Genomic DNA, 26,581 nt, shown 5'->3' on the forward strand with positions numbered 1-26,581 from the left:
ACCACCACCTGGACTGAAACACACCTGAACTTTGATGGAAATTTGGATCTGGATGTGAACCTCACAGCTGACTCTCCTGTTGGAACCAATTAAAACTAGATCTGAATACTCCTATATTTTGGAAAAGTGTGGATCTAGATCTGAATTTGGTTGGGCCAACTCTACTTTTCATACATATCTTCCGCCCTACATCTCAACATGGTATATGAAGACTATTTAATAGGAGTAAACCTGGACCTTGTTAAAAATGCTACAAGAGACAATCAGCATCACGAGGCAGAGCGCTCGAGAACACAGTCTGGGAAGTCCTAAGTCCTATTCCCAGATCCGTCCTTGGACACAACAGCCAACGTTTTCAAAACTAGGCTCTTGGACGCCTACCTTTAAGTCCATATTTAGGCACCTAAGTAAGTGGACTGAGGAACTGCTGGGTGCTTAGCAACCTTGAAAAGTCAGACTATTGTTTAGGTGCCTAAATATACACCTGGAAGCCTAACTTTAGGGCAAGACTTTGAAAAATGGGTGTCTATGTATATAAAGGATAAATTCTGCTCTCAGTTACACCAATATAAATATGGAGTAATTCCACTGATTTTAAAGTCCACAGAGTTACTATGGAGTTACACAAGTGTAAATGAGAACAGAATTGGTCCCTAAAAATAATCAATCATCTCAACTAATGAAGTTTCTTTCTACTATTTGCATTAAATATGGTTTTTAGGTATGTGTGAAGAGTCAAACAATAAAGATCTCTCTGCACTGAAATGGCTTCTCAAGAAAGCATCCTAAAAATTAACCACTTCATCTATTTATCAGCTCCTGAGATGAACTGGAGTTAGGAGATCATAACAGTCACACCAAACCAGTAATTTCACCTGTGAGCATTTAAATCAAGGCAACAACATAAACATGGCATCTGTAAATGGCGGAAACTTAAGAGTCAACTCTTACTTGTGCCCAAGTTCGTGTGCAATGGTAAATGCCAGATTGAGACCATTGTCTTCAGCAAGGACACACTTTCTCTTGGCACTACATACACCTCCCAGGTAAGCGATCCCTGCAAAAAAGGCACAGAGAACATTCCCATCAGTGCTGGCAAAATGTCTCACACTTTCAAAACCCAGAGAAGTCAGCCAGCCATAAAGCAGTAAAACATCGATGCGGTACTGGAGAATAGTACAGCAATTTGTTCACAAACTCATCTGATGATCTTCTTCAGCATCCTCGTTCAGAGTGAAACCTTCCAGCCTATTTTTTCATCACATAGAAACCATTCCAATTAGGCACATTCCCCCTTGCTGGAAAATATATTTAATGATTAGCAGAGACTCAGAAGCCCAGGTGAGCTTCTCTACAGAACCTGTAGCAACTGGCAGGGCACTGCTAGGTGTCCTCAACAGGCTTTTAAGTGGAATTTTCGGTTCACCTACAGTATCCTGTTAGAGAAACACAATTAAACAATACAACCAGAGCTACTTAGAAAGATCTTAACCATTCCCTTTGTTGCCCATTCATTCTCATGCTTACTGATGGGGTCAGAGCCAGGAAAGCTGGCACACTGTATACAATGAAGAACAAAGTTAATGGAGGTGGCAAAAATCTTCTAATGATCTGATGGAATTTAGGACTTGATCCTACAAATGCTTACTCACAGGAGAACTCTCACTAGCTTCTATGGGGCTGCTTGCATGAGTGAGGGTTTATAGGACTGGGTCCCAGTATTGGTTGTAGGGCATTTTTCACCTCTCTGCAATGTGAACTCCCAGTTAGAGCAATGGGATTTTTGTAGAAAGACTGAGGGCTACAGTGGAACATGGCCTGTGTGGTCAAAACTTTTCCTTGGCTACCGCTGCTGAACAAGCAAATCTGAAATCCAACAGAAACATTCCAAGTGTTTGCATGCAAAGCAGGATTTCACAAATAACATGCAGCTAACTAAATGCTGAGGATCAAATTTCCACTTTAATTAGGATCTTGCACAATGCGAGGAAAAAGGGGAAGTGCACAGACCTTCAGTAATTGCATTTTAATTTTTTCAAGGCTTAGATTTTTTTTTTAAACTAGGAGACAAGGGATCTATTTACTTGCAGTTAAGTGCTGCTCCCACACAGAGGTGGCTTGGGGTTCAGCTGCCTTTAATAATTAGAGTAAAACAATAACAGCAGCTGTGCTATAGAAGCAGGACCATATTTTTCCTCAGATCATCAAAGCACACCGTGTCTTAGTTTATCGGGACAGAAATTGTGTAGAACTTTATGATTATGTTTGGAAGGTGTCCCTTCCTATTTTGTATGAGTTTTGACAAGTAATATCGCTATTTATGTGCAAGAGGGTTTTGGATGGAATGGTGAGGTGGGTAACTGACTTAAATGTTTGCATTATTAGTGGGAATGGGGGAGAGAGAACTTATTCAAAATGTGCTGAGTGTAGACCAAGAGATTTCTAGCAGATGCAAAAATAAAATCAGAATAAATTCCTATTTTATTCTTCAAGTATCAGAGGGGTAGCCGTGTTAGTCTGGATCTGTAAAAGCGGCAAAGAGTCCTGTGGCACCTTACAGACTAACAGACGTATTGGAACATGAGCTTTCGTGGGTGTATACCCACTTCGTCGGATGCACGTAGTGGAAATTTTCAGAGGCAGGTATAAAAATGCAAGCAAGAATCAGACTAGGGATAACGAGGTTAGTTCAATCAGGGAGGAGGAGGCCCTCTTCTAGCAGATTCTTGTTAATCAATGGCTATAGGACTAGATTCTGGAATCTCTTCTCACATAGAATGGCACTTCATAAGTAATCCCACTGAAATCAATGGGAAAACTTATGGTGCAATGTGCTATTCAAAGTAAGGGAATGAGAATTTACCCCACAGAGCCAATGGTAGAAGAAAACCTCAGAGCATGTAGATGTGTGCAACATATCCCAGGCTTCTAATCTTCCTGAAGGGAGAAATACATAATTCACTATATTTAAGTCCACCACCATGCACTCATATGGCACTGTCTAAACAATAATACACTTACTGATTACAGTCTACTCCTTCTCAGCTGACTTGGAATCAGCCATTTCTGGAAATATTTTCTGCACACAGGAAGGGGCAGTTTGGGAAAATTCTAATTTACTGTAAAACCAACAATGGAAGGTGTGGGATTAAAGATCAGCTGCAAGGCTTCGGGTTAGAGGAAGGGAAAACTGAATAGCTCACAGTCACTGAAGCTGGAGATGGAAAGGATGTATCCGATGAGCCAGGCCACCCTCTGCTAGTGCAGATCTGTGCCTTATACTGTATTTTTGAATTCTTAAATCCTCTCCCAGTATTTGAATAACTCAGTTGGTGCGGAGAAGGAGGCATCCTTCGTCCAGGCTGCTGGGCTGCTCTGAAGCTGCTACTCCAGCGGAAGGGATGCTGTGTCACTGACGGACTGCCAGCCTCACTTTCCATCGGGGCAAGGGACTGGAGGGTCCGCAATGGCAGACTTTTGGGGCCCTCTGTACTCCCCTAATATGCATGTGCATGCGCACACAGACACACACCTTCCACCTCTCTGTATTGTCCATAGGAGTTGCCCTGTAGCTGGGGTGCATGCCATGCAAAAGGTGCACACCCCTTATATGGTCTCCCCCAGTTGACCCACCAGAGAGAAATACAACTGTTCTGTTGCAGGCGGGACCTCTCTAGAATTATCCCCTAACAGTAAGACCCTGCAGAGTTTTCAATCCAGCCCCATTTCTGCCACAATAACTGAAAAGTTGGAAGTTGCACTATGCCCAAAGGTTGGTAAAATCAAGGCTCTGGCAGACCAAGGAAGGGCCAGAAATTGCCATGCCAGTAGCCCCCTTTTTGTACCAGCATGGTCACTTATCATACCGGTCCACTGCCAAAGATAGCAGGTAGGATTTCAAAAGGCTCTCATCCTCAAGGCAGTTACTCGGGAATTATGCTAAATAAGGGCTCTAACTCAATGAAGAATTACCATATTGCATCTCTTATAAATCAGCTAAAACTTAATACAGCGGAGTGGGGAAAGCTCAATGCATCACCCTGGGGCAGAGCTCAAATCGTCAGTTGGAGTTACAAAGTTTAACTATCTAGGGTGAAATCCTGACCCCACTGAACTCAATGGCAAAACTCCCATTCATGTCAATGGGCACAGGATTCCACCTCTAGGCTTTAAGAATCTGATCTGAAGTCAGTGGAAAGACTTACTGACTTCAGTGGATTTTGGATCAGGCCTCGTTATCTACAGTGAGAACTAAGAAAATATGTAAGGACACCAAAGAGGAGATTTGATCTTTTACTTGGGTGATAAGATAAATAGAATTAAAGGGTGAGCATGACAATCACCACAACAGCATGGAGGGATGAGGGGTCACCACAGAAAGGATTCTATAAGTTGGCAAGTGGCAAAGAGTCCCTGGAACTTCATGTGAGTTTGCGCAATACCCTTAATGACCAGGATGCTTTTAAAGAGTCAGTAAGAACAGTTTAGGAAGCATACTTCCTCTTAGCGAGCATACAATTCCTATTACCAGGAACTGCTTTGATGGAACAATATGGCATGACGGAAGCCACACAGACTATTCCGTTCCACTCCTGAGAGGTCTTGTCACTGTCCTGCATGGAATAATTCTAGAATATAAACTGACAGCTGGATGATACAGTGCTCGCGGCAATCAGCTGAAATCAAGATACTATAATAAGGAATTTATAAAAAGATAAATTCAGCTCTTGCTTTAAGTGGATTCTACTCTACTGAAATACACCATCACTGAATCTGGCCCAGGGTTTTGAGAACATTTCAACAATTGCAAGTACAGTTGAGAGTGAAACGATCAAAGTAATGGAGTTACTTAAAGCCAGGCAATGTTTCGTTCAGATCACTAATCCTGAATCATCCCCATTAATCTCCCAATTATCCATCCTGAGCAGAAAAATATGTCTCCTCAAATTAGCCAAGTCTTTAAAATAGCATATACCATAACTCCATGGAACAGCTGTTGCATGAGAATATCACGTCTATACCTCAATGGTCAGACACACAAGCAAGTTTAGATAGTTTTAAATGATTTTTGCTTTACATTCTGATACCACTTAAATTTCACAATGAGGGGCTCATTGAGAGCGCTGCTCTAGAATGGAGTGGGGCAATATTTCCATATTTCAGCGGTTCTCAAACTTCATTGCACCGTGATCCCCTTCTGACAACAAAAATTACTACATGACCCCAGGAGCGGGGACCAAAGCCTGAGCCAGCTCGAGCTCCACTGCCCCGAACTGGGGAGCCAAACCGAAGTCCAAGGGCTTCAGCCCCAGATGGTGGGGCTCAGTCTTCAGCCCTGGGCCCCAGCAAGTCTAACGCCAGCGCTGGCAACCCCATTAAAACAGGGTCACCATCCACTTTGGGGTCCTGACCCACAGTCTGAGAACCCCTACCATATTTGGATGAGGTGGGCTGGTAGAAAAGGCTATAGTTTTTGGCAATAAGTTAGAGAGGATAAATCTCAGTTAAAAAGCTGAACACAATGTAGAGGCCTCAAATGGCAATCCTCCACGAGGCTGGAAGGCTGCTCAGCAATTCTAACCGCCACTGGAAGTGATCGGCAACAGCACTGTAATGTGCTAAAGGCCTCATTATTAGATGGTGGAAAACTAGAGAATTGCCAGTGATTAAGGATACGTAAACACAGATGGCCGAGAGAATAATATGATTCACGTAAAGAGATTAAGTGTTCCCAGTATCCACACGGATTCTATTCGGCCACTATATAATATTGGCAATGACCAACATTCCAAAACTGGGGTGACTTACAGCTACTTCATTATTATTATTATTAATTATGGTTATCACAGTAGTGCCTAGGGACCCACCAAGTTCAAAGTCCTATTGAGGTAGGGACTGTACAAACAAAGTAGCAGACAGCAGAAAATTTGACACCTAAAAAATCCATAAGAATCTTAAATAAAAGTTTTGGCTTTCAGAGGCTCGGAGCACCTGCAGATTCAAGAGTCTTTCTGGAGCATCAATATTAGAGCTGTTGGAAAAAATTAAAACTTTTAAAAACGTTGACTCAAAAATTGATTGTAAAACACACTGAGTAGCTCTATTACCTCAAAATTTAGGAGCACAACTTTAGGTACCCTAGTTTGATAATTTTGACCAGTATATTTGAATTCATAGAATTATAGAATATCAGGGTTGGAAGGGACCTCAGGAGGTCATCTAGTCCAACCCCCTGCTCAAAGCAAGACCAATCCCCAATTTTTGCCCCAGATCCCTAAGTGGCCCCCTCAAGGATTGAACTCACAAGCCTGGGTTTAGCAGGCCAATGCTCAAATCACTGAGCTATCCCTCCCCCCTAATTCAAACTCTTAGTTCAGAATGTAAGTGGTGATGCTATATTGATCCATAAATGAATACAAGAGTTCTTTATTCCATAAACGTATCTGATCCAGTATTTCTAGCACACGCCATATGCCGCTCTATATTATTACCACTGGGTAGAGAAACATTGGACCTAATGGAGTTATAATCACAACTGAGGTACAGCCTTGTGTGGCTGGATTCTGTACAATGTAGGTTCTCTCTTGCAGTGGATGAATGCTTATCTTGTTTGACTTTTTATAACTAAAAAATATCATGAGGAAAAAATGTTTGATTAAGCCCCTAACAGTCAGAGTCTTATTTGAGCTTCTTGAGTCTCCAAAATTAGACTGGAAACATCATGTATTCAGGCTCACTCATGAAATTCCTGGCATGCTGAGGCTAGCCAGGGTGGGAATACTAGGAGAAGGGCTTCCCATCATTTGGCAAAGTCTGCTTCTGGCCCTGGCTGGAAGCCAAAGGTGTGTGAAAATGAAAAAACCAGGGGGATAAGTGAGCTGAACTTTTTCAAAGCTCATACTGTTCCGAGGCAAGTGTGGAGATAAGCTCTGGATGGGAAGAGGGATGGAGCATTCTTACGCCGTCCAAACCAGCTCACTCACCCCAACAGCCACGACCACTTCATTTTTAATAATAAAAATGCTGAAACAGGAGCATCAGTACGAAAGGGAGAGTAAAGCCAGTGCTATTTTGAAGCATTAGTTTGATTTTTTTTTCATTCTTCCCCTGAGGAAACTGTATAAATTATAGTATGTAACTTCTGAACTTGGGTTTGAACATATGATGTTATCTAGATTTCAACAGAAAACCACACACAACTGTGTAAACTCTGGTTTATCCAAAAAGTTGTCACATGTAAACAGTTTGCAGCTGTTGGCCTTGTTGCCAGCTAATGAGACCTTTTCTAGAAGTGTTTCCAAGGGGAACGATTACTTTCCTCCTACCAGCTCAATTAGGTAGTTAGGACATGACATAATTGCCAAGGTGATAGCTAGCAAGAGCTGGAGGATGTAAACTTCTGAGGCATTTACCCCCAATTAATCCTAGAATGATATATACTGGGCTTACTGCTGACAACTGAGGAATGACTAATCAGCTCTCCCAGCAAGCAAATTGCCCAGGTACTCCTTCTGCTTTTAACTTTGCAACTTCTGATTTACAACTGCTCTTTCTGTTTCTTAACATTCTCGTCTGCTCGTCCCCTCCTGACACAGCACGCCTGCTTTACAAAAACCTGGGTTATTCTTTGCATTTTTTCAATGCATTTGCTGCTGGTGGAAGGTGGTAGGCTGAAAGCCCCTAAAGCAGTGGCTCTCAACCTTTCCAAGCTACTGTACCCCTTTCAGGAGTCTGATTTGTCTTGCGTACCCCCAAGTTTCACCTCACTTAAGAACTGCTTGCTTACAAAATCAGACATAAAAATACAAAAGTGACACAGTACGCTGTTACTGAAGAATTGTTGAGGTTCTCATTTTTATCATATAATTATAAATCAATCTGAATATAAATACTGTATTTACATTTCAGTGCACAGTATATAGAGAAATATAAACAAGTCCATTGTCTGTATGAAATTCTAGTGTTGTACCGACTTCGCTTTTTATGTAGCCCATTGTAAAACTAGGCAAATATCTAGATGAGTCGATGCACCCACTGAAAGACCTCTGTGTACCCCTGGTTGAGAATCACTGTCCTAAAGCATGAATCACTGGTTAGTCTGAGAACGGGGTCAGCCTTCTCAAAGCATTAGTGTGGGAAGTGCACACATGCTTAAATACGGAGCAATCGTTTTTTACCCCTCCATTCCCTGCAATTGCTATTACTTACATGTGGTTATTCTACACACCCTCCCAACTCATTTCTCTTCATGCAGCTCCCAGACTGTCAAGAGTAGGCTTTTTTGCAGCCTCTGTCTATTCTATTCTTCCCTCTACCTAAAGGTCCTGGACAGGGAGATCAGAGGCATGGTTCATTGCAATGGACTGTTCCTCTGGTCAGTGATCTGCTCTGCATGTAAAAGTGCAATTAGATCATTCACCAGGAGTAGCTCTCACTGATTGCAAGATTTAATAATAAATAACAACAGTAATTCGCTCTTCCACAGAGCCTTATGCACAAGGGTTTCCACACACTTTACAAACAAAATTAACGAAGCAAGCCTTTCAGAAATTGCCTCCGAGATAGGCAAATAAACATCTACTAATTTGACAGCTGGAAAAGGGAAGGTACAGAGAAGCTAGCTGACAAAGCTGAGCTGGAAACAGAACCGAGATCTGCCCTGAAAACCCACATCAGTGGATAATGCTTCCTCAAAATTAGAAGTATTATAACAGGACCTGAATCAGGGAAAAGAGCACCCACTCAGGCTCCAGTCCAATATGTACAGCACCAAGCGCCAAAGTACGGCATGAGCAGTGGCAGTGCAATTTCAACCATCACTACCGCACCAGTGTGCCCAAGCCTTGGTTGGGAGGGACCATACAGAAGGGGAAAGGGGTAAGTTCTCTCCTCATTTAAGGAGGATGTGTTAAGTTAAAGCCAGTGGTGCAGTTTTAGCAGCACACATTAATTTGGCTGAGTTCTGGTCAGTCATTTAGATGTCAATTTCTGTTATTCTTGCAGTAACAACATGGTTTCCATTACAGTTTAACATTTGCATGAGGAAACTGTTTTCCTTAGCAACAATTTTCATTGTCACTGGGGTTAATGAAAACCACACTGGAAACAATACAGTCATTATGAACCAGAAGAAGAGAAATTACAATGCAAGTTTCCAATGCACAGGAGACGGCCGCGGTTGGGCAGGAAGAAATATCCACGCCAAACGCCCTACGCAGAGAAGTTACAATGTTCTGAAAGTAGCAAAAACTATTCAATCATCTTTTTAAAAACAGAGATGTCTCATATAATGGAACATGCAAGCGATTGTCAGAGCAAGCAGTCAGGAACAGCGGCTTCCAAATAGTCTCCCGCATAAATATACATTTACCCTTAAAGGGAATGTAGGCCACGAAATAAGCAACTTTTCATAGTGACTGACAATGGATCTGCACTGCAGATCTGCAGCCTGCACTGGCAATGGATCTACCAGTTTTCTTCTGTTTGTATTTCATTTCAGGACACAGCAGATAGCCCCACTGTCTGTCCCAGTCCCTCCAAGGAGGTACCAACCTGCCATCCCCACAGTAGTTGTAAGGCTGCGGTACTGTAAGTACAATTCTTTCTTGGAGGTGGTAGAGGAAGGGGCATTTGGGGGAGTATTTAGTAGAGCTGGTTGGGGATTTTTCAACAGAACGTTTATTTCCTGGATAATGCTGATTTGTTGATTCTGAAACTTTTGGTGGAAATGTATCTGTTTTGATAAACTTTGCAGGTCCAAGACAGAAAAGAGAAAGACCTGCCCCCAGAGTAGACAACAGCCTGCTCGTTAGGGCACTTGGGATGCAGAAAACTCAGGTTCAACTTCCTGCTCCAAATCAGCCAAGAATTTCAACCTGGGTCTCGAACATCCTGATTTGGAGCAGGAACGTGAACCTGGTTCTCCCACATGCCCTGACCACTGTCTCTTGAAACATTTTGAAAGGTCTCAGCTTTGTTTCAGAACGAAAACAGATTTTTCAAAACCCTTGACCATTTTGCAAAACAGAATTTATGTTTTCCAGCCAGTCCTAGTACTCAAAACTCCATGACTAGCCTTCAATGAGCTGTTAGCGCTGCTCTACAAGTTAAATCTTGGGCCCCAGACATGTCTGAGCATTACTGTAGAAGGGAGACCATCTCAGTCACTAGGAGCACATTGTAGAGGAAAGCCCTATTAAGCTTTGTATAGTCCACTCCTTCAGCTCTGCGGCAGAGGTCTGTCTCATTTGAAAGCCTGACCTGAACCAGACTTGATCAAAGCCAATTCAAACCCGACATGAGCCCAAGAACGCTGAGTTGTTTTCATACCTGACTGGAACCCAACTTTGGTAGTCGGGTCCCATTTGGTTTGGATCGTCTTGCAAGGGTCCAGAGCAGTCGGCATGCTCAGTGATGAGAGACTACCGGACCTGAACTGAGCCCAAATGTGTAACAATTACACCCAACTCGACACTTGGAGTCCGGTCCCGGGGTGTGTGTGTGCGAAGACCTGCTCTATGGTACCCTATTTTTCAGAATGCTACAGAGCACTTTATACGCACAGATCTCAAAGTGGTGTTCAAATATTGACTTACCTCTTCCTTGTGAGGTAGACAAATACTATTACACCCATTTTATAGATGAGTCCTATGATGATTGTGCCTTGGTTTACCTACAAAATCCTACAACGAGTCAGTGATACAGTTGGGAACAAAACCCAGGGAACTCTCTATCCACTGCTGTATCTAACTAGCTTCTTATAAAGATGCCCATCACCATAGCATCTGAGTGCCGATTCCTTCTAACCACTAGGTAACCTGCCACATCCCAAAAGTCAATGTGATCTTTACAGAAGCCTTGCTCCTCCTCTAAAAGTCAGTACAATCTCCAGAACTTCACCCCACTTCATCGGCATTCAGCATACTCTCTAGAGCTAAACAACTTCCTGGTGGACTGAATGTTGTCATGTGGTTCCCAATAAACTCATCTTCCTTCTAACTCTGAAAACACTGTCACTTCCAGTACATACAACTGCTGTCACAACCCTGAAAACCCAGCAAGGAAAATAAATGGTTTCCTTTAAAAAGGAAATGTGGTTACTTTTTGAATCCTGTGATTTTCATTACACATAACCTTAGAAGATTAAGTAAAGAAGCTCTCCCTGACATCCACAGTGATAATAGCTATGGGTAAAAAGCAGATGTTTCTAGAGCTGATAGCATGATACCCCTCAGAACGCAGTGTTCTAAGAGAAAACTGCCTTGAAAGGAAATAAACTTTATTTAATAGCTAAGAGTACAAAAAAAATATCTGCAAACTGAAACATCCACAGCTGTCAGGAAGTTGGGTCTAGTGGTTAAAGCCCTGGATAATGTATGTATCACAAGATCTGGGTTCTAATCAGGAGAGCTAGATTCAGACATGCTGTGTAACCCTGGGCAATGACTATATGGACTCTGCAGACATAAGCATCGTGAGGCTTGATTCAGCCATGTTTGTAAAACACTGTGATCCTTGTAAGGAAAGCAGGATAGTGCAATCTATGAAAGGTTATTGGTATGCTTTGCTGCCACCCCTTTCTTTTCCCTAATTACTCCCCATTGTACTCCAGTTAATCTAGTTCTTGGAGCCCGCCCCCCACCTCCCAGTTCAAATCTACTGCTTTTGTTTACTGACTCCCTGCCCTGCTAGGTTTTGCCCTCTGCTCCCTCCTATGTTTCCATAAGACTTTCAAAACGCAGAGACAGTTTACCTGCTCGTTCATGGACATGCTCACCTACAAACATCCCCCAAAACGTCAAAAGTGTCTGATTCTGATCTCACTTGCACTAGCTTTACACCTGTGCAAATCAACTGACTTCAGTGAGTCTCTCATGATTTACACAGGTATGTCACGGGCATTCTAAAGGAGCATGGAACCCAAGACTCTCTCCTGACCGCTAGGACAAGTGTTCTTCACCATGGGTAGCATAAAACGAAAGACAAAGAGCCAGATTCTACTGTTGTCCACCCAGAGCAACACCACGGCAGTCAGTGGAGTCACTCAAGGTTTACACTGGTATAGCTAGACCGTAATCTGACCCCCCTGAGCTAAAGACACCAGTTTTAGGCCTTTTTCTTCTCCACTGTTTCTTCTGCATCTGCCCTTAGAATCCCTTCACAATTCTCCTTATCATACACCAGCCTTCCTCACCCCCAAGGTCTTGTGTTACAGCCATGTCCCCTAACAGAGAGAACTAGATGAGGATAGAGAAGTCAGAACTGACTCTTACTTGGAAGGAGTTCTCTCTGAAGCAATACAGAGAGCCCGAGCTTTTCAACTGGTTGGTGGTGGGTAGGTCATGTTAAGGTACCATTTCCACTGAAGAAAGGACAGTAGGGCAGATGTCCCAAAGTTCCTAACTTTTCTAACTAGCATGGGCCAATCTCTAACTGAAACCCACCAGTGCTGCACCTACAGAACAGTGCATTATTCAGAACATCGCCTCAACCGTACAGCATTGGTTACTGACAACATTCTACATTGTTTGTGAGAACACAAGGCCATGGGAAAAAATATTCACCAAGCTGGCGAATGGGATCTAAGGGGGTGGGGTGGGGAGAATCCTTCCCTAAAAAGTAATTCCAGGAAAGCTTACAGGCTCAGTAAGCCATACTCCTGGGGATAAAACGTGGGATCTAAGAGCTCAGCAAAAACAGACAAACACCAATGCCCCATTTGTTTGACTTCTCCTCTTTGTTCACCAGTACATCCACCATCCCATTAAAGGTATTCCTTAGCTCTGCAGGCCACTACCTCCCTTGACAACAGCCAGTTAATAAATCCACTCAATCTGGCATGACAGTATGAGTCCCTCAATTACAGAATTACCCAGAACACAGGAAGCACAGTATCCGGAATGTTTACTCAACTTTGATGTGCTAATCGCCACATTCCAAAACAACCCTTCCCCTCTTACATCTCAGAGAGATGGGAGCCCAAGGTGCTGCTGAGAGCAGATCTCAAGCAGAAGATAAATACAGCTCTGCTTTGCATTTCAGTTATTATTGCTACATTTAAAGCTTTGGACATTTAAGGGGCAACAGGTCAAATCAAGCTAAGATTTCCATACTTGGATGCCTAAAGCTAGACAGCTAAATCCATATTCTGCCATGTGAGAAAGGGGCCTGGTTTTCAGGAGTGCTGGAGCACCCCCATTTTGCAATAAAGCCATACATCTGCACTAATTAATATGCAAACTTTACTGTCTCTGGCTCCAATCTCATTAGAATAAGAGAGCAAATAAGAAAAGGGCAATAAGAATTGGCAATGAACTGAGGAATCCAGATAATAGATCCAGGTATTTAGCTACCTCTATGTGGTAATTAAAGTTTGCATGCTCTCAATACTCACACAAACAAAATGATGTTTCCTTCCCTGATGATTTACAGCCTAAGTAAGACAAGACACATGACACCAGTTGCACCATGATAAATGAGGAGGATAGGAAGGGAAGAGTATTTGAAAGGACAAGTACATAGGAGAGAAGAGGTTGATTAGTGAATGAGGACAAAGAGTGCTCTAGGTATACAGGGAATCTTGATAGAAGGCATAATGGAAATAGGAGACGTAGTGAACAGTAAAGCAAAAGGATTGGCAAGAGAGTAGATAGTGACGGGGCACGATGTGATTGGAAGGGAAGAGGCTTTAGTAACAGGATTTTGGACTGACTTGATGGAAGGAATTAGAGTATTCTCAGCGGACAAGGGGTCGGCAACAGGGACAGCGAGGAAAAGATAAGTTAAAGAGAGAAATGACAGAATTTAGCAAGGGATGGGCTAGAGGGAAGGAGGGGAAAAGAGGCCAGGAAGATGCAGAGATTGGGTTTTGGGAAGAGTGTAGCTGTAAGGCTGAATCAGGCCTGCACGGCACCAAAATCCTCTATGCTTTTCTTGCAAGACTGAGACCCAACTGGCAGACATCTTGGGAGATCTACTGCTCTTGAAAGATTTTGGGAGCATCCAAACATGAACTGAAAAACATAGGCCCTTCCAGTTTTGGAACTGATTCTGAATCAGAATCCCAACCCTATCTTGAAATGTAACAGGGTTCATATTTGAGGACCTGGTGTTGGCCCAACCTTGTTATGTCACTCAGAGTGGGTTACAATCATTAAACAATTATCCTTCTCACTTGATATGTGCAAGCATGATCTCCATTTTACAAGTGGGAAAACTGAGGGAGAGGATAAGTGACTTACCCAAGATAAAAGGAGGAGTCAGGATCAGCATGAGGATTCCTGACTACAAGGCCCATCCGCTAGCCACTAGACCACATACCACTTTTTGTTACTCAGTCAGCAGAACCTTCTTGCTACAAGTGTTGTCAATAGAGACTATATTCTCCATTGTTTCGCCTTAACTCTACACTCTGCTGAGAAGAGGAAAAACAACCTCTGGCACTTCCAAAAGCTGCTGCTTTGCAAACTGCTCTGGGATCCAAAATCAGCTTGGAGACTATTTTCCTTTTGCTCTGTAAGATGAGCTCAGTGGCTTCCACTTTCTAATTTGTCAGCTTTTCCTTGCAATTTGTCAAGACCATCTGTATCAATAATGTGCCCTGGTTGGAGGAAATGAGGGGGAGCGAGGAAGGGGATCGAATCAGAGACTTTTTACAAGACTGCTAATCAAAATAGTGTTGTGGAATTCACCAGTACGAATCCTGGAGGCTTCAGTCCCCTAATATTCCCTTCCAAAATGAAGGGCCAAGATCAGACTTGGCAATAAATCAAAAAAAAAAAAATCTAGCGATTCTGTACCAAACAGCATCTGCTTTAGTGGCAACATCATTGGGATGCAGCATTCAGTTCCAGTTGTCTTTTTATCCAATAATTGCAAGCTGTAAGAAATTGTGAGGACAGGTGCAAAGGATAAATCAATAGGGCCTTTTTAAAAAGCTTTGCCACTGAACCACAGAACTAAAATATCCACTTTCCAGGGAGCTGTTGAAGTGCATAAGCAATGGTCTTTGCTACAATCACATAGAACAACACACAACTAGATTATTAGCAATAGTATTTTAGTATCTACAGAGCTCTTCAATTTAAAAGGCCAAGCTGTAGAAGTTTCTGAACAGATGTTCTAGCACTTGTGCTATATTGACAATAGGCACACTCCTGTATCTCTTGGTTAAACCGTTCTCATGTTCTTAAGGCATAAGAACAACAAAGCAAAGCAATTATGCTACTGTCAGAAAGTGTACAGATCAATTCTTTTAGGAGCTGTTTATGTCTGAAGTGAACTTTATTTTTAGGCATCGTACGCATGTCAAGCCACCCTGTGGGCAAAACAGGAGTAGCTCAGGTGACTAGCAGAGATGCTCCAGCTCAAAAGGATGATTCATAATGATCAATCTTTGAATGGATGTTGTTCCAAATTGGTTCTGTGATACTTCTCGATTACATTTCCTACATCCCGACTTACAAACTCAATTACGCTCCTAGCTTCGACTTGTCAAGGTGCCAATTCACACACACACTGGCAAACTTATTTGTCAATTCTTGGTTTAGCACCTCTGTGCTAAGCGCTGACCTAGCCTAGCAGCTTGTCTGATCTGGGAAAACCAACTGACTAAGGGTTCTACCCTCCTAGGGCCATCAGGTATGGTGCTTACTACCAGAAGTAGTTCCATTAAATCAGACCTTGGGTTGCTAAACGCACAAGATGCAACAGAATTAAGAGGGAATGCGGATTTCCAAAATGGTAGCCATGGGAAAATAAATAAACGCTTGCTGCAAATTCCACTTATGGCATCAATAGAGAGACCACTGAAGAATGAGTAAGAAAATGAGGACATTCTTCTGCACATGTGGAGGATCTGTAACATGACGATCTTGAGGATATTCTTTCCACACAGCAGTCTTGGAAGGCGAAATGAGGTTTCCTGTGTTGCGTGCCAACTAGCCTTCTCTTTGTAAAATAATACGCTAGATGCAGGGATCTCCCAACTGAGTTTTAATCATTAGACTGTTGTTGAGCTCTGTTGTTACACTGGCTTAAATGAACACGTACAAGGCTTGTGCCGGGAACCAACTCAGCCTCAGCTGGCCCCAGTATCAGGAGAGGAGGAAAGGTGGCTTCGTGCCACTTTTCTGTGTCCCGCCCGGCTGCTCCAAGCGTGAGCTCACTGCAGCTGAAGACTATGCCCTCAAGGATCAGTCACCAGCAGATATTCACACCTGTCTAAGGCAGTGAGAGAAAGGCAGGGGCCTTCTTGTCCCTCTACACAGGCTCCCTGCATCACCAGTCAGAACACAGTGTGGAGACCGGCTCCATAGGCAGCTACTTCCCTCCTGTGTAGGGACTGGGCAAGCAAAGGTGGGGAAGGAGTGTATGCAGAGTCGCCTTCACCTCCCCCCCAAGCCAGCACAGCTAAGTTGGCACAGAGTGGGAGATACACTGCACTGCGACAAGGGCTGGCACAGCTTGCTGCCCCTGGAACAAGGGGAAAGCAGGTAGCAAATCATGATACATCGAGTCTTAATTCAGTCCCTGTTCTGCTCCTTGGGCAGCGCACCCATGCAGATTGCAAGGCTAGACTGGCACCTTCGGAGTTTGCTTGTTCCTTGCTAAGTCGCAACCTTCTTTGCCTCCACTAGGAGTTTCACCGGAGTAAGGACAAACTCAAGGATTTATGGACACTCTCCCGATCGGATTTATAACAAACTAGGACAGGGAGAGCGAGAGCAGGGCACAAGCAATGATGCCGGTGTTTGGCTCAAAGGAAATACAAAGAGTTTTCGTTACATGAGACAGCTTCTAATTTTCAAGGGAGAAAAATAATAAAGGGCTAGATTTTACAACCCTTCCATTAGTGAACAGGTAGGCAAGTACGTCCATAGGTTTCAATGACACACAGCACTGCTCACCAACTGGATAGAGGGAGGCACTGTCTAGTCACAGAAGCATTAAATATAAGCCAAGACTATGCTCAACTCTTCCAAGTGGCGAGGAGGATGTTTGAATAGATCTATCTAAAAATAAAGACCCCTCAGGCTTCCACTGAGGATTACTATAGCACATCTACCATTTGGGAATAGCCCCAGCAAGGGGCAATTACACTGCATTCCTTCTCATTTGTAACTTTGGGGCACTTGCTTTGGTCTGTGTATCACACAATCTCCTTCAAGCTGAATCTGTTTCCTTCAACAAGGCATGACCCACCTCTCTTTCAAATCCCTCCCAAGACTCACTGCTTCCACCATGTCCGCAAGAAGGGAGGCTACAGTAAAACTATAAGACTAAGAGAAAACCCCACTAACTGTAAGGTATACTCGTCTGGGTTTCCCCAGTGGATCACTTCTTATTGTAGACTCTGATCCCTTAGGGCAGGGAATATTTTTACTTTGTGCTCTGTACGGAACTGACGTAAATAAAATAGTAGTAATGAACAATCGTGACTATTACATAAAAGGGGATACTGCATCTTTTCCACTAGAGAACAAGACCAGTGGTTCTCAACCAGGGGTATGCGTATCCCTGGGGGTACACAAAGGTCTTCCGGGGGTACATCAACTCATCTAAATATTTGCCTAGGTTTACAACAGGCTACATGAAAAGCACTAGCGAAATCAGTACAAACTAAAATTTCATACAGACAATGACTTGTTTACACTGCTCTATCTACTATACACTGAAATGTAAGTACAATATTTGTATGCCAATCGATTTATTTTAGAATGATATGGTAAAAATTAGAACGTCTGCAATGTTTCAGTCGTAGTCAGCTGTGACTCTTTTGTATTTTTATGTCTGATTTTGTAAGCAAGTAGTTTTTAAGTGAGGTTCAACTTGGGGTGTACGCAAGACAAATCAGACTCCTGAAAGGGGTACAATACTCTGGAAAGGTTGAGAGCCACTGAACTAAACAATTGGTAGAGAAATTTTCAATAGGATATTCACCTCATGTATTAGCCTTCTAGCTCTCTAACCATTTAAAAACAAAATGCAGGCTTCATATAACCTTATACTTAAAAATCAGATAGAAAATTTCTCAAGAGCCAGTAAGAACGTTCTCTTCTCATAAAAAAATGGAGTCTCACGAGCTCCATCTCAAACTGCTGTAAAAGAAAACACAGATTTGAACAACTACTGATATAATTGCTATTATTGAAAGCATTGGAAAGAGTTCCTGGTGCCTCTCACACACAAGTCAAGACACAGTCCCAGCCCTGAGGCTTTTATAAACAATCTGTTTAGACTGTAGATAAGAGAGCAAGTGAGGCTCAAAAAACCGAAGTTTCTGTCACATTCACTAGGGTACAGCACCTGTAACTATCACCAGAGGAAATCCATTGTCAAGATACCTTACAGAATGCTAATATGACACGTTCACTCACACATGCATCCACTACTACTTGATGCTTCTGCATTAAAAGCAGCACAGATCCAGTTTTTAAGCCTGTCCAATTGCACACGTACCAGCATATATGTGAACAGAAAAGGAAAGTGCCTTTCCTACTCACATACGCTTAGGTATAGAACTCTTTCAGGAAGCGCAGAGGCATCTATGTATCCCAGTCCAAAACCATGCCCTGGATCTGTTTTTTGTTTAGCAGAGCTCCCCTCTATCAATGAGCCACATGTAAGTGACTAGCCACCTGAGTGATAGCAGCATCTTTCTGATTTGCAGATTAAACAGCTGCAAATTCATGATAGGCAGACGGGGTTTGTTTTTTTTGCACAGGTTTGCTAAGCTGCCCAGTTGCAGTGGCCTATGTTGGATCCCATGTGATGAAATGCCTAGCATTTCCCCAACAAATCCACCGGATTAATGGCAACATAAACAGCTTCTCGGCATACACAAAAAAATATGCTGAATGCGTATTACACCCGATCTGATTGTGCCAGTCACCATACTCGCTATAGTCCTGATCCAAATCCCATGGAAATCAATGGATGTCTTTCCACTGACTTCAGTGGGCTTTGGAAAATGCCCATTAACTGTCCATTGCCTCATGATCTTTCATTACTTCTTTTATCTAGATCCTGTCTCCACAAGGCTGGAATTTGCCAGGGCTCTTCTCATTCAGATTTTAGACCAAAATGCGGCCATCCAGAGTTGTGGGTTCTCATCATCTCTGAAAGCTGGCCACTTTCCCAGATATAGAAATACAGATTTAGGTATCCAAATATGAAAACATTGGCCCTTGTTTCTTACTCCCATCTATCAAACCAGAGCGACGATGAGAAGAGATTCTGAATGAATATTTCAGAACCAGCTGAAAGACACCACCATTGAAATGAATTGTATTGAATTGCACACACACCAACTCCTGTACCCATTATTCCTGATGGGTCTGCTGATAATGACATGATAGGCCATAGAGGATCCTTAGCAAAACTCCAATGCGGATTTTGTATAACACACTAGTTGAGTGTTGTGGGTCTTACTCTAATGGATGGTCCACATCAAGGATAAGACCTATTACAGCTACCGCAAATCATGGAGAAACGTGCTTTTGACGGTGAAAGTCCTGAGATCCATTCCTGTTAACAACCCTGGGTGGTAGTTCATTACAGTCATATATCCCAAAGTTTAGTGCTATTTGGATCAGATATTGTGTTTCCCTCCCTTTACACAACGGCACAGCAGATAGGGAACAGGACTCCGACTCAGGAGCGTCTGAATCTGTCACTGACCTGATGTGTGATCTTGGGCAAATCACCTCCCCTCTCTATACCTCTCCTTCCTCTCTTTGGGCCGTCTTGTCTATTAGTCTTTGGGGTGTCTTCTTTGGCAGTCTTGTCTATTTAGACTGAAAGCTCTTCATGGCAGGAACCATCTCTTACTATGTGTTTGAACAGCTCCTATCATGATGGGGCTCTCATCTCATCTGGTGACTCTAGTCACGACCAGAATACGAATATGAATGATGCTATTACACTGATGGATGTTTAAGGACATTCATAGTATTATTTAAAAGAGTTTTTATGTTTCTGAACTTAACTAGCCCAAAGAAGCATTCAGCACTTCCAACAATCCTGCACAATTCAGGCCTTATAAGAATACCAGATATCTCCCAGGAAGCATGAACCCTCACAACTTCTCAAGCATTGATGGCCCAAAGCTACCTTTGCAGAACTCAAGACCACCACTTGGGATCCTGTGGCAACTGATGAACTGAGCTCCACTGACATAAATCAAAATTATTACAGCCCACATGAGCCAAAATAAATGATAAAAATGATCACCGTCTGATCCTTCAAATACTACTTACTCCCCTGGCACCACCTACCCAAGGACTCAACATAGGAAATCTGTCCACTGTGCGAAGAAAAAGACAGCAAAGCAATCAGGAATAGATACAGTTTCGACACCTGCTATGAGCACATGGTTCTCTCTCACAGGGGTTTAAACTGAGCACAGGATTGTGGAAATGTCCCCCTCTTCCAAGGCCTCATGGTTGGTTGGTTTGTTTTAAAGTCAGTCACCCAGACAAGAAAATCCCATAGAATTAACCATAAGTGCAATTATAGGTGTGCCCCTGCATCACAGTGCTTCCCTGATGGTACCAACTGCAGCCGTTTGAAACTAACTAGACACACAAATTTAGGACCCAGTTCTGCAAGATACAGAGAGCTCTGAGATAGTCCCCTCAAAGGATTAGCTCCCATTCATCCGTTTCAAACAGGTATTACCAGAGTTGCTGAGAAAGTGCAAACGTGCAAGAGGATTGTGCTGAGTGCTGCATTTCTGCGTTCTGCTCTTGAGAGGGAAATGGGGAGGTGCTAAGTGAGAGAGCAAACCATGTGCAGAGACTAGATGGGGCAGAATGAAGAATTCCAGAGAAAAAGGAAAACAGCACCAGAGCAGAGAGGAGAGGCTGAAATGTTATTAGTTATTGGACTTAGGGGGTGGGAAGGCAACTTATCCTCTTTGAAAGGAAAAGACACAGCTGTCCCTCTCCTGTAAGCTCCCAGCCTTGAATACTGTACATGGACTAGTTGAAAACAGCAGACTACATCTGATCAAGGATACATATTATATGGACACTGATTCTGAGCTGACTTGCATCTGTGTGAATCATGAATGGCTCCTATGAAGACAATGGATTGGCACCAGTGTTAAACCACGGTAAGAAAGAACAGAATTACACTCGTTACACACTTCAAACGACTCAGCTGGCTATTTCTTGACTGCATTCTTCATTTGATGTTGAGTGAGATGCTTACCCAAACAACACTGACTTGGCCCCAAACATAAATAGAATGCTGCACGCAGCTCTATTCTTCTAAAGAAGAAAGATTGCAACTTCACGAAACCAGCAGCCCAGAGCAAATGTTCACAACAGGCAGGCTTATTCCAGTGCTCACAGTTCCAACATACTGACTGACTTCAAATAGTCCTAGACAACCTGTCTCGTTTATGGGTCCTTAAACCCATATTCAGGAAAGCATTTCTATTAAGGACAACACTTAAGCACCGTACTGAATACGGCTGGACTTAAATGTGTGCTCATGTGCTCTGCTGAACCAGGGCCTTAGACCTCACAGACTTGTGACTTTCAACTTCTTTGTGGATTCTAGTGAAAATACAAGAACAGCTTTGGACTTGACTGCAAAACATTCATGGCACATAAAAGCATTACCTGCAGCACCAATTGCTTAGCTGAATGCCATGTATATCTGGCCAAAAGAACTCTAAAATGCTATTTCACAGGTGGGATGTAGGGATTAAAGTTTCTCAAGTTCCTTGATGATGTAAAGTGCTTTGTAAGCATCCGATGAAGTGAGCTGTAGCTCACGAAAGCTTATGCTCAAATAAATTGGTTAGTCTCTAAGGTGCCACAAGTACTCCTTTTCTTTTTGCGGATATAGACTAACACGGCTGCTACTCTGAAACCAATAGTTTGAAGATTTTTCACACAAAACATGTTCATGAGAACAGACCCATGCCGGATATTAAGAAGCACACAAAACCATGCAATTACTGCCTCTCAAAAAGTTCTCAGAGATCAGCAATAGTGAAAGAATGATATCAGATATGAGGAACATATAATGGATTAGCATCCTGTTTAAATGTAAATGCTAAAGAAAATCTAACTTCCATCTCTTAGCTTTCCTGTCACATCAGAAAAACAAAGGTTGATTGTAGTTTTTACAGCAGATCTTTAACCTAAAAGTGAATATATGGGTCTGTATGGTTTTCCCACACGGACTGGGACCAAAAGAAAAAGCCATTATTTTAAGTAGCTGCAACATAATACCTGTTTACTACCGTGCTAATTTTACTGTATGCACAAGGGCTCGGTGGATTACGTTACTAAAACAGTTGCTCAGCAGAATGTTAACATGTACACAGCAGTCTAATTATGGGCACAGGGAGACTTAGTGCAAACAGATCAGTCAAAGTGGCTGAACAAAACTATATGACACCAACGGGGCAACCGCACAAAGCCAACAAGTGTTTTGAACCTGCTGACTGCTCATGACCACAAACTAAAGTACAAACACAAGGCTAATTCCAAGCTAAGCAAAACACAAAGGTCTTTAGTATTTCTGAAACCGCACTGAAAGAAAAAGTAAGGAGAAAGACAGCTGATGGGTTGAGGGGGGCTTGCTTTCTTTAAAAATCAACACACATCAATTATCCTATTGTAAAGTTAAAAGACTAGCTAACCTGCTTCAGACCAAGAGCCATACCTCATAAGGCTGTGAACCTGAAATAAGACAAGTGGAGAAAGACTCCTGCACCCACATTGACAGATCTTGGAAGTCTAATTCAAAGTGGTGAATCTAATAGGTGGTGAATCTAATTTCCTGGAATTTCTTAGATATCTTAGCTCTCTCTATTATATGTATATAAGCTGCATTCACAGATATCAATGTTGGTCCAGATCACAAAATCAAAAATAAATGTAAAAAAAGACAAAATTGTTCATAGCCTTAGCCCTCCAACCTAAGGTGTTATCCCACTCATGAACTCCAGCAAACACCGAATTATACCTCAAGTTGCAGTGCGGGAGGTTTAGATTGGATATTAGGAAAAACTTTCTCACTAAGAGGGTGGTGAAACACTGGAATGCGTTACCTAGGGAGGTGGTAGAATCTCCTTCCTTAGAGGTTTTTAAGGTCAGGCTTGACAAATGGGATGGTTGGGATGATTTAACTGGGAATTGGTCCTGCTTCGAGCAGGGGGTTGGACTAGATGACCTTCTGGGGTCCCTTCCAACCCTGATATTCTATGATTCTATGATTGATACCTGCTGTGAAGCAACCATTTTTTGAAAAGTTTGTCCTTACAATTCTATTGAAAGAGCTGGAATAGAATATGCCATACGTGCTCATAGCTGAATCACCTCTGCAAGAAGCCAAATTTACAAATGAAATGGATGAGTTTTGCTTAAAAGCTGATGGGAAACCATCACTCTCTGACCATGGCTTATGCACAGTGCTATGGGGAAGGTGAGGAAAAAATCAGAATATACTGAATGATGCAATACTATACCACTCAACTTACTTCTTCCTGATCCTATCTGGTGATCACATTATACTCGGAATCATGGCGTTTGGAAGCGGTTTAGTTTCTTAACTTGTAATGGTGACAAAGCCATGGACTGTAGTACCCTTCATATTAAAAGCAAGTTCAATAGGTTGACAAACAAGGGAGAGATTTTCAAAGACAGAATACAGTTAGGCACCCAACTCCCATTGCAAGTCAATGGGGCGCCTTTGAAATTCTCCCTCCCACACTAAGATATAAGCCTTTGAAATGTGATCATATCATATGTATTACACCAAAGGTTAAAAAATAAAGATCAGTTTACTCCAGTTCTCGGCTCATTTTCCTGGGCAGTTTTCCCCACCAACCTATATCAGGTGTATAATAATCCTTTTTTCTTTTTCTTATCATGCTAACCTATTTTTCCTGGTATATCACTGATGAAGTCTCATCTCTCCTTTACTTTAACCTTAATCTCAAAAACGTATTTATCTTGGCAGCTATAAGACAAAACAAATGTACAAGTACAATTTGCAATTGTACTTCATTTCCTTCTGTTACTATTACATATCATGTGTGCAACTTGAAATGCTTCTATTTGATTATCCAGTGGAGCAAGTGTTAAGATGAATGCAATCACAGAACCATAGAAATGTCCATATCTTATTACACTGCTACATACACATGTTTTTACACAGCTTGGGTTTTGTTTTTTTTAAAGCTACAGGGCATATAAAACAACAGAAGATACCTGAAATGTTTTCAAGCCAGCAAAGGATAAAGACATCAAAAAGCAGTCAGCTGGATAAGAACCATGTATGTCTGACATGAGAGGAAAAAAACTCAGATGATTTTCAAATATAAATGCATCGTTCTTCTTAAACAGCAAATGATGCCTTCAGCTTATGGCTGATTGACAGGGTGAACCATGAAAATAAAGATGTACATAAAGACGAGGGGTGGGAAGGGACAGACGTAAGACTTTGACCTGCCGGGGAATTGAATCATTAACGTGTTGAACTGAAGAACCTGTTTTGTGAGATCTGTGCTGCATTATGCAGGGACTGAGAGGACATTACTATTTAGATTTTTTTTTAAAAACAGGTGTGATTTCTATTGGGAGGGCAGGGTCTCTCATGGAAGTCAGGATATCAGAGTTCTACTCCCAGCTCTGTCACTGACCTGCAGCATCCCCTTGGGCAAATCACTTCACCTCTACATGCCTCGTTTTTCTCTTCTACCCTTTGTCTATTTCAATTGTAAGCTCTTCAAGGCAGGGAACTCTCTTTTACTCTGTCTGTACAGCGCATAGCAGAAAGGGGCCAGGATCTCATTTGGGGCCTCTATGGTCTTTTATACTGCTGGCAAATGTTGGATTATTTATGAAGCACTAACAGAGTGCGTGGAACTGTATAAAATGAACACATCCCTGTTTTCAAAGGCTAACAACACAAAAGAGGAACAGTGCAGACAGGACACACTAGGAAATCCAGAGGAAGGCACAGCCTTTTAGTTTTTAAATGTTATTAATTTACTTCTTATGAGCATCCCAGAAGGGAGCAAACCTTAAGGAAGGAAATTAATGAGGGTAGAGCCACAAGGGGTTGGTGAATTCCATCCATAGCAGGCAGCATTTAAAAAACACAGTCTCCGTGACCAATGACCAATCTCCGTGAACATGGAAATTGACTTTGGAGACAAATGGCATAAAATGATACAAAACACCAAAACATAGATAAAAGTCTGTAGTTATAATCCATTCCCTGGAATGCTCTGCCTTCAGGCCTAATGTACTGAAGTTATTCTACTCACATCTGCCTCAAAGACTTCTCAGCTTCACACATACAGTAGCTGGGAGTGATTCCAGAGCTCTTCCTGACATTTGTTTGGCATGATGTGCTAGCTGGACATCAATTAGGCCCTGCCTTCAGCTTGTCTGACTGCATATGCAACTGACGGCTTTCAGAGATAAACAGCAGGTTTCTATATATTGTGATGAAATGGAATGCAGCCGTCAGTGAAGTCATGGTGCTCAGGCAATGTTCTAGAAGTCAGCTCTAATCAAAATATTAATCCATTCAGGGAACTAACCTGGAGCCAAAACTAAAATTCACAAATTCTAACTGTCCGGCAGGTGAATCCAAAGTACACAAACTGCCTGTTCCAGGAAAGAAAAAGAACCCTGGGAGACGAGCATATATACTTCACCTTACACATCCAACTGCTTGCCTGACTGGGTTTACACAGAAATCGACCGCAGTGCTGCTGAACGACACTCTCAAGCAAGAGCGGCCGCGCGCTGGTACGTGCGGTAGCAGCAAGTGTCTCTTTATCCAAATCAGGGCTTGAGTCACGCTGGAATGCTTTGGAACACCGTTCCAGCACTTTTTTGGGAGCAGGAATGCTGTTCTGGCCCTCTGGAAGCATTGGAACTGCATTCCAGCACTTCTTTATTAAGGACTCGAGCGCTGATCCAAATGAATCCACGGCATACATCCCAAAGGGCCAGAGAGAAAAATGAAGGTAGAAGGTGTGATACAGACACATACACCATTGAAGACAAAACTAAACAAGACTACTGAGCTGCAAGACAAATTTAAAAAAATAAATAAAATTCAAACACTCCAATTTCCACAGCAGTAAAGAGAAAACAAGGTCCCTGCAAAATAAAGTCAGCCCTCTACTCAACAAGTTACATTTACACATAAATCAGTGAAAAGGGCTGAGGTATTTGACAGTAAATATGCAGTTTGTTTCATCTGGCATACCTGACTTCTTTTCTATTTTTACAGTCTGGAAAGAGAGCTATACCAGTATACCAGCAGCTAGGTTATTTTTGTTTAATTTTTGCATTTCTCTTGTTTTAGTGAAAACAGACTAGTCAGTTTCACTTTTTTTTCTAGTTAGTTTCACTTTCCGGCCTTTAAGTACCATTACTGAACAAGATTTTCAAAAGCAAATCAATGGTTTTGGGTGCCCAAACTGCGATACCTCGAAGGGGACTGACTGAGCTTCAGAAAGTACTGAGCATCCTCTGGAAATCAGGCCCTTTGAAGGTATCTCAGACACCCAAAAATAGAGGCATCTAGTCACTTTATC

At 42.4% G+C, this 26,581-nt stretch overlaps 1 protein-coding gene across 4 annotated transcripts in view; it reads right to left on the reverse strand.

Moving 5' to 3' along the window:
- Positions 1–26,581, reverse strand: part of ADAMTS17 (ADAM metallopeptidase with thrombospondin type 1 motif 17) — a 256,604-nt gene that overhangs the window by 166,588 nt on the left and 63,435 nt on the right. For all 4 annotated transcript variants that reach the window (XM_073304276.1, XM_073304275.1, XM_073304274.1 and 1 more), the window contains exon 8: positions 952–1,057. In XM_073304276.1, the coding sequence (XP_073160377.1) occupies positions 952–1,057 (106 nt within the window). The remainder of the gene's footprint in view (positions 1–951; positions 1,058–26,581) is intronic.

The sequence above is a fragment of the Lepidochelys kempii genome, chromosome 10, assembly GCF_965140265.1.
Source record: "Lepidochelys kempii isolate rLepKem1 chromosome 10, rLepKem1.hap2, whole genome shotgun sequence".
Lineage (NCBI taxonomy): Eukaryota > Metazoa > Chordata > Testudines > Cheloniidae > Lepidochelys > Lepidochelys kempii.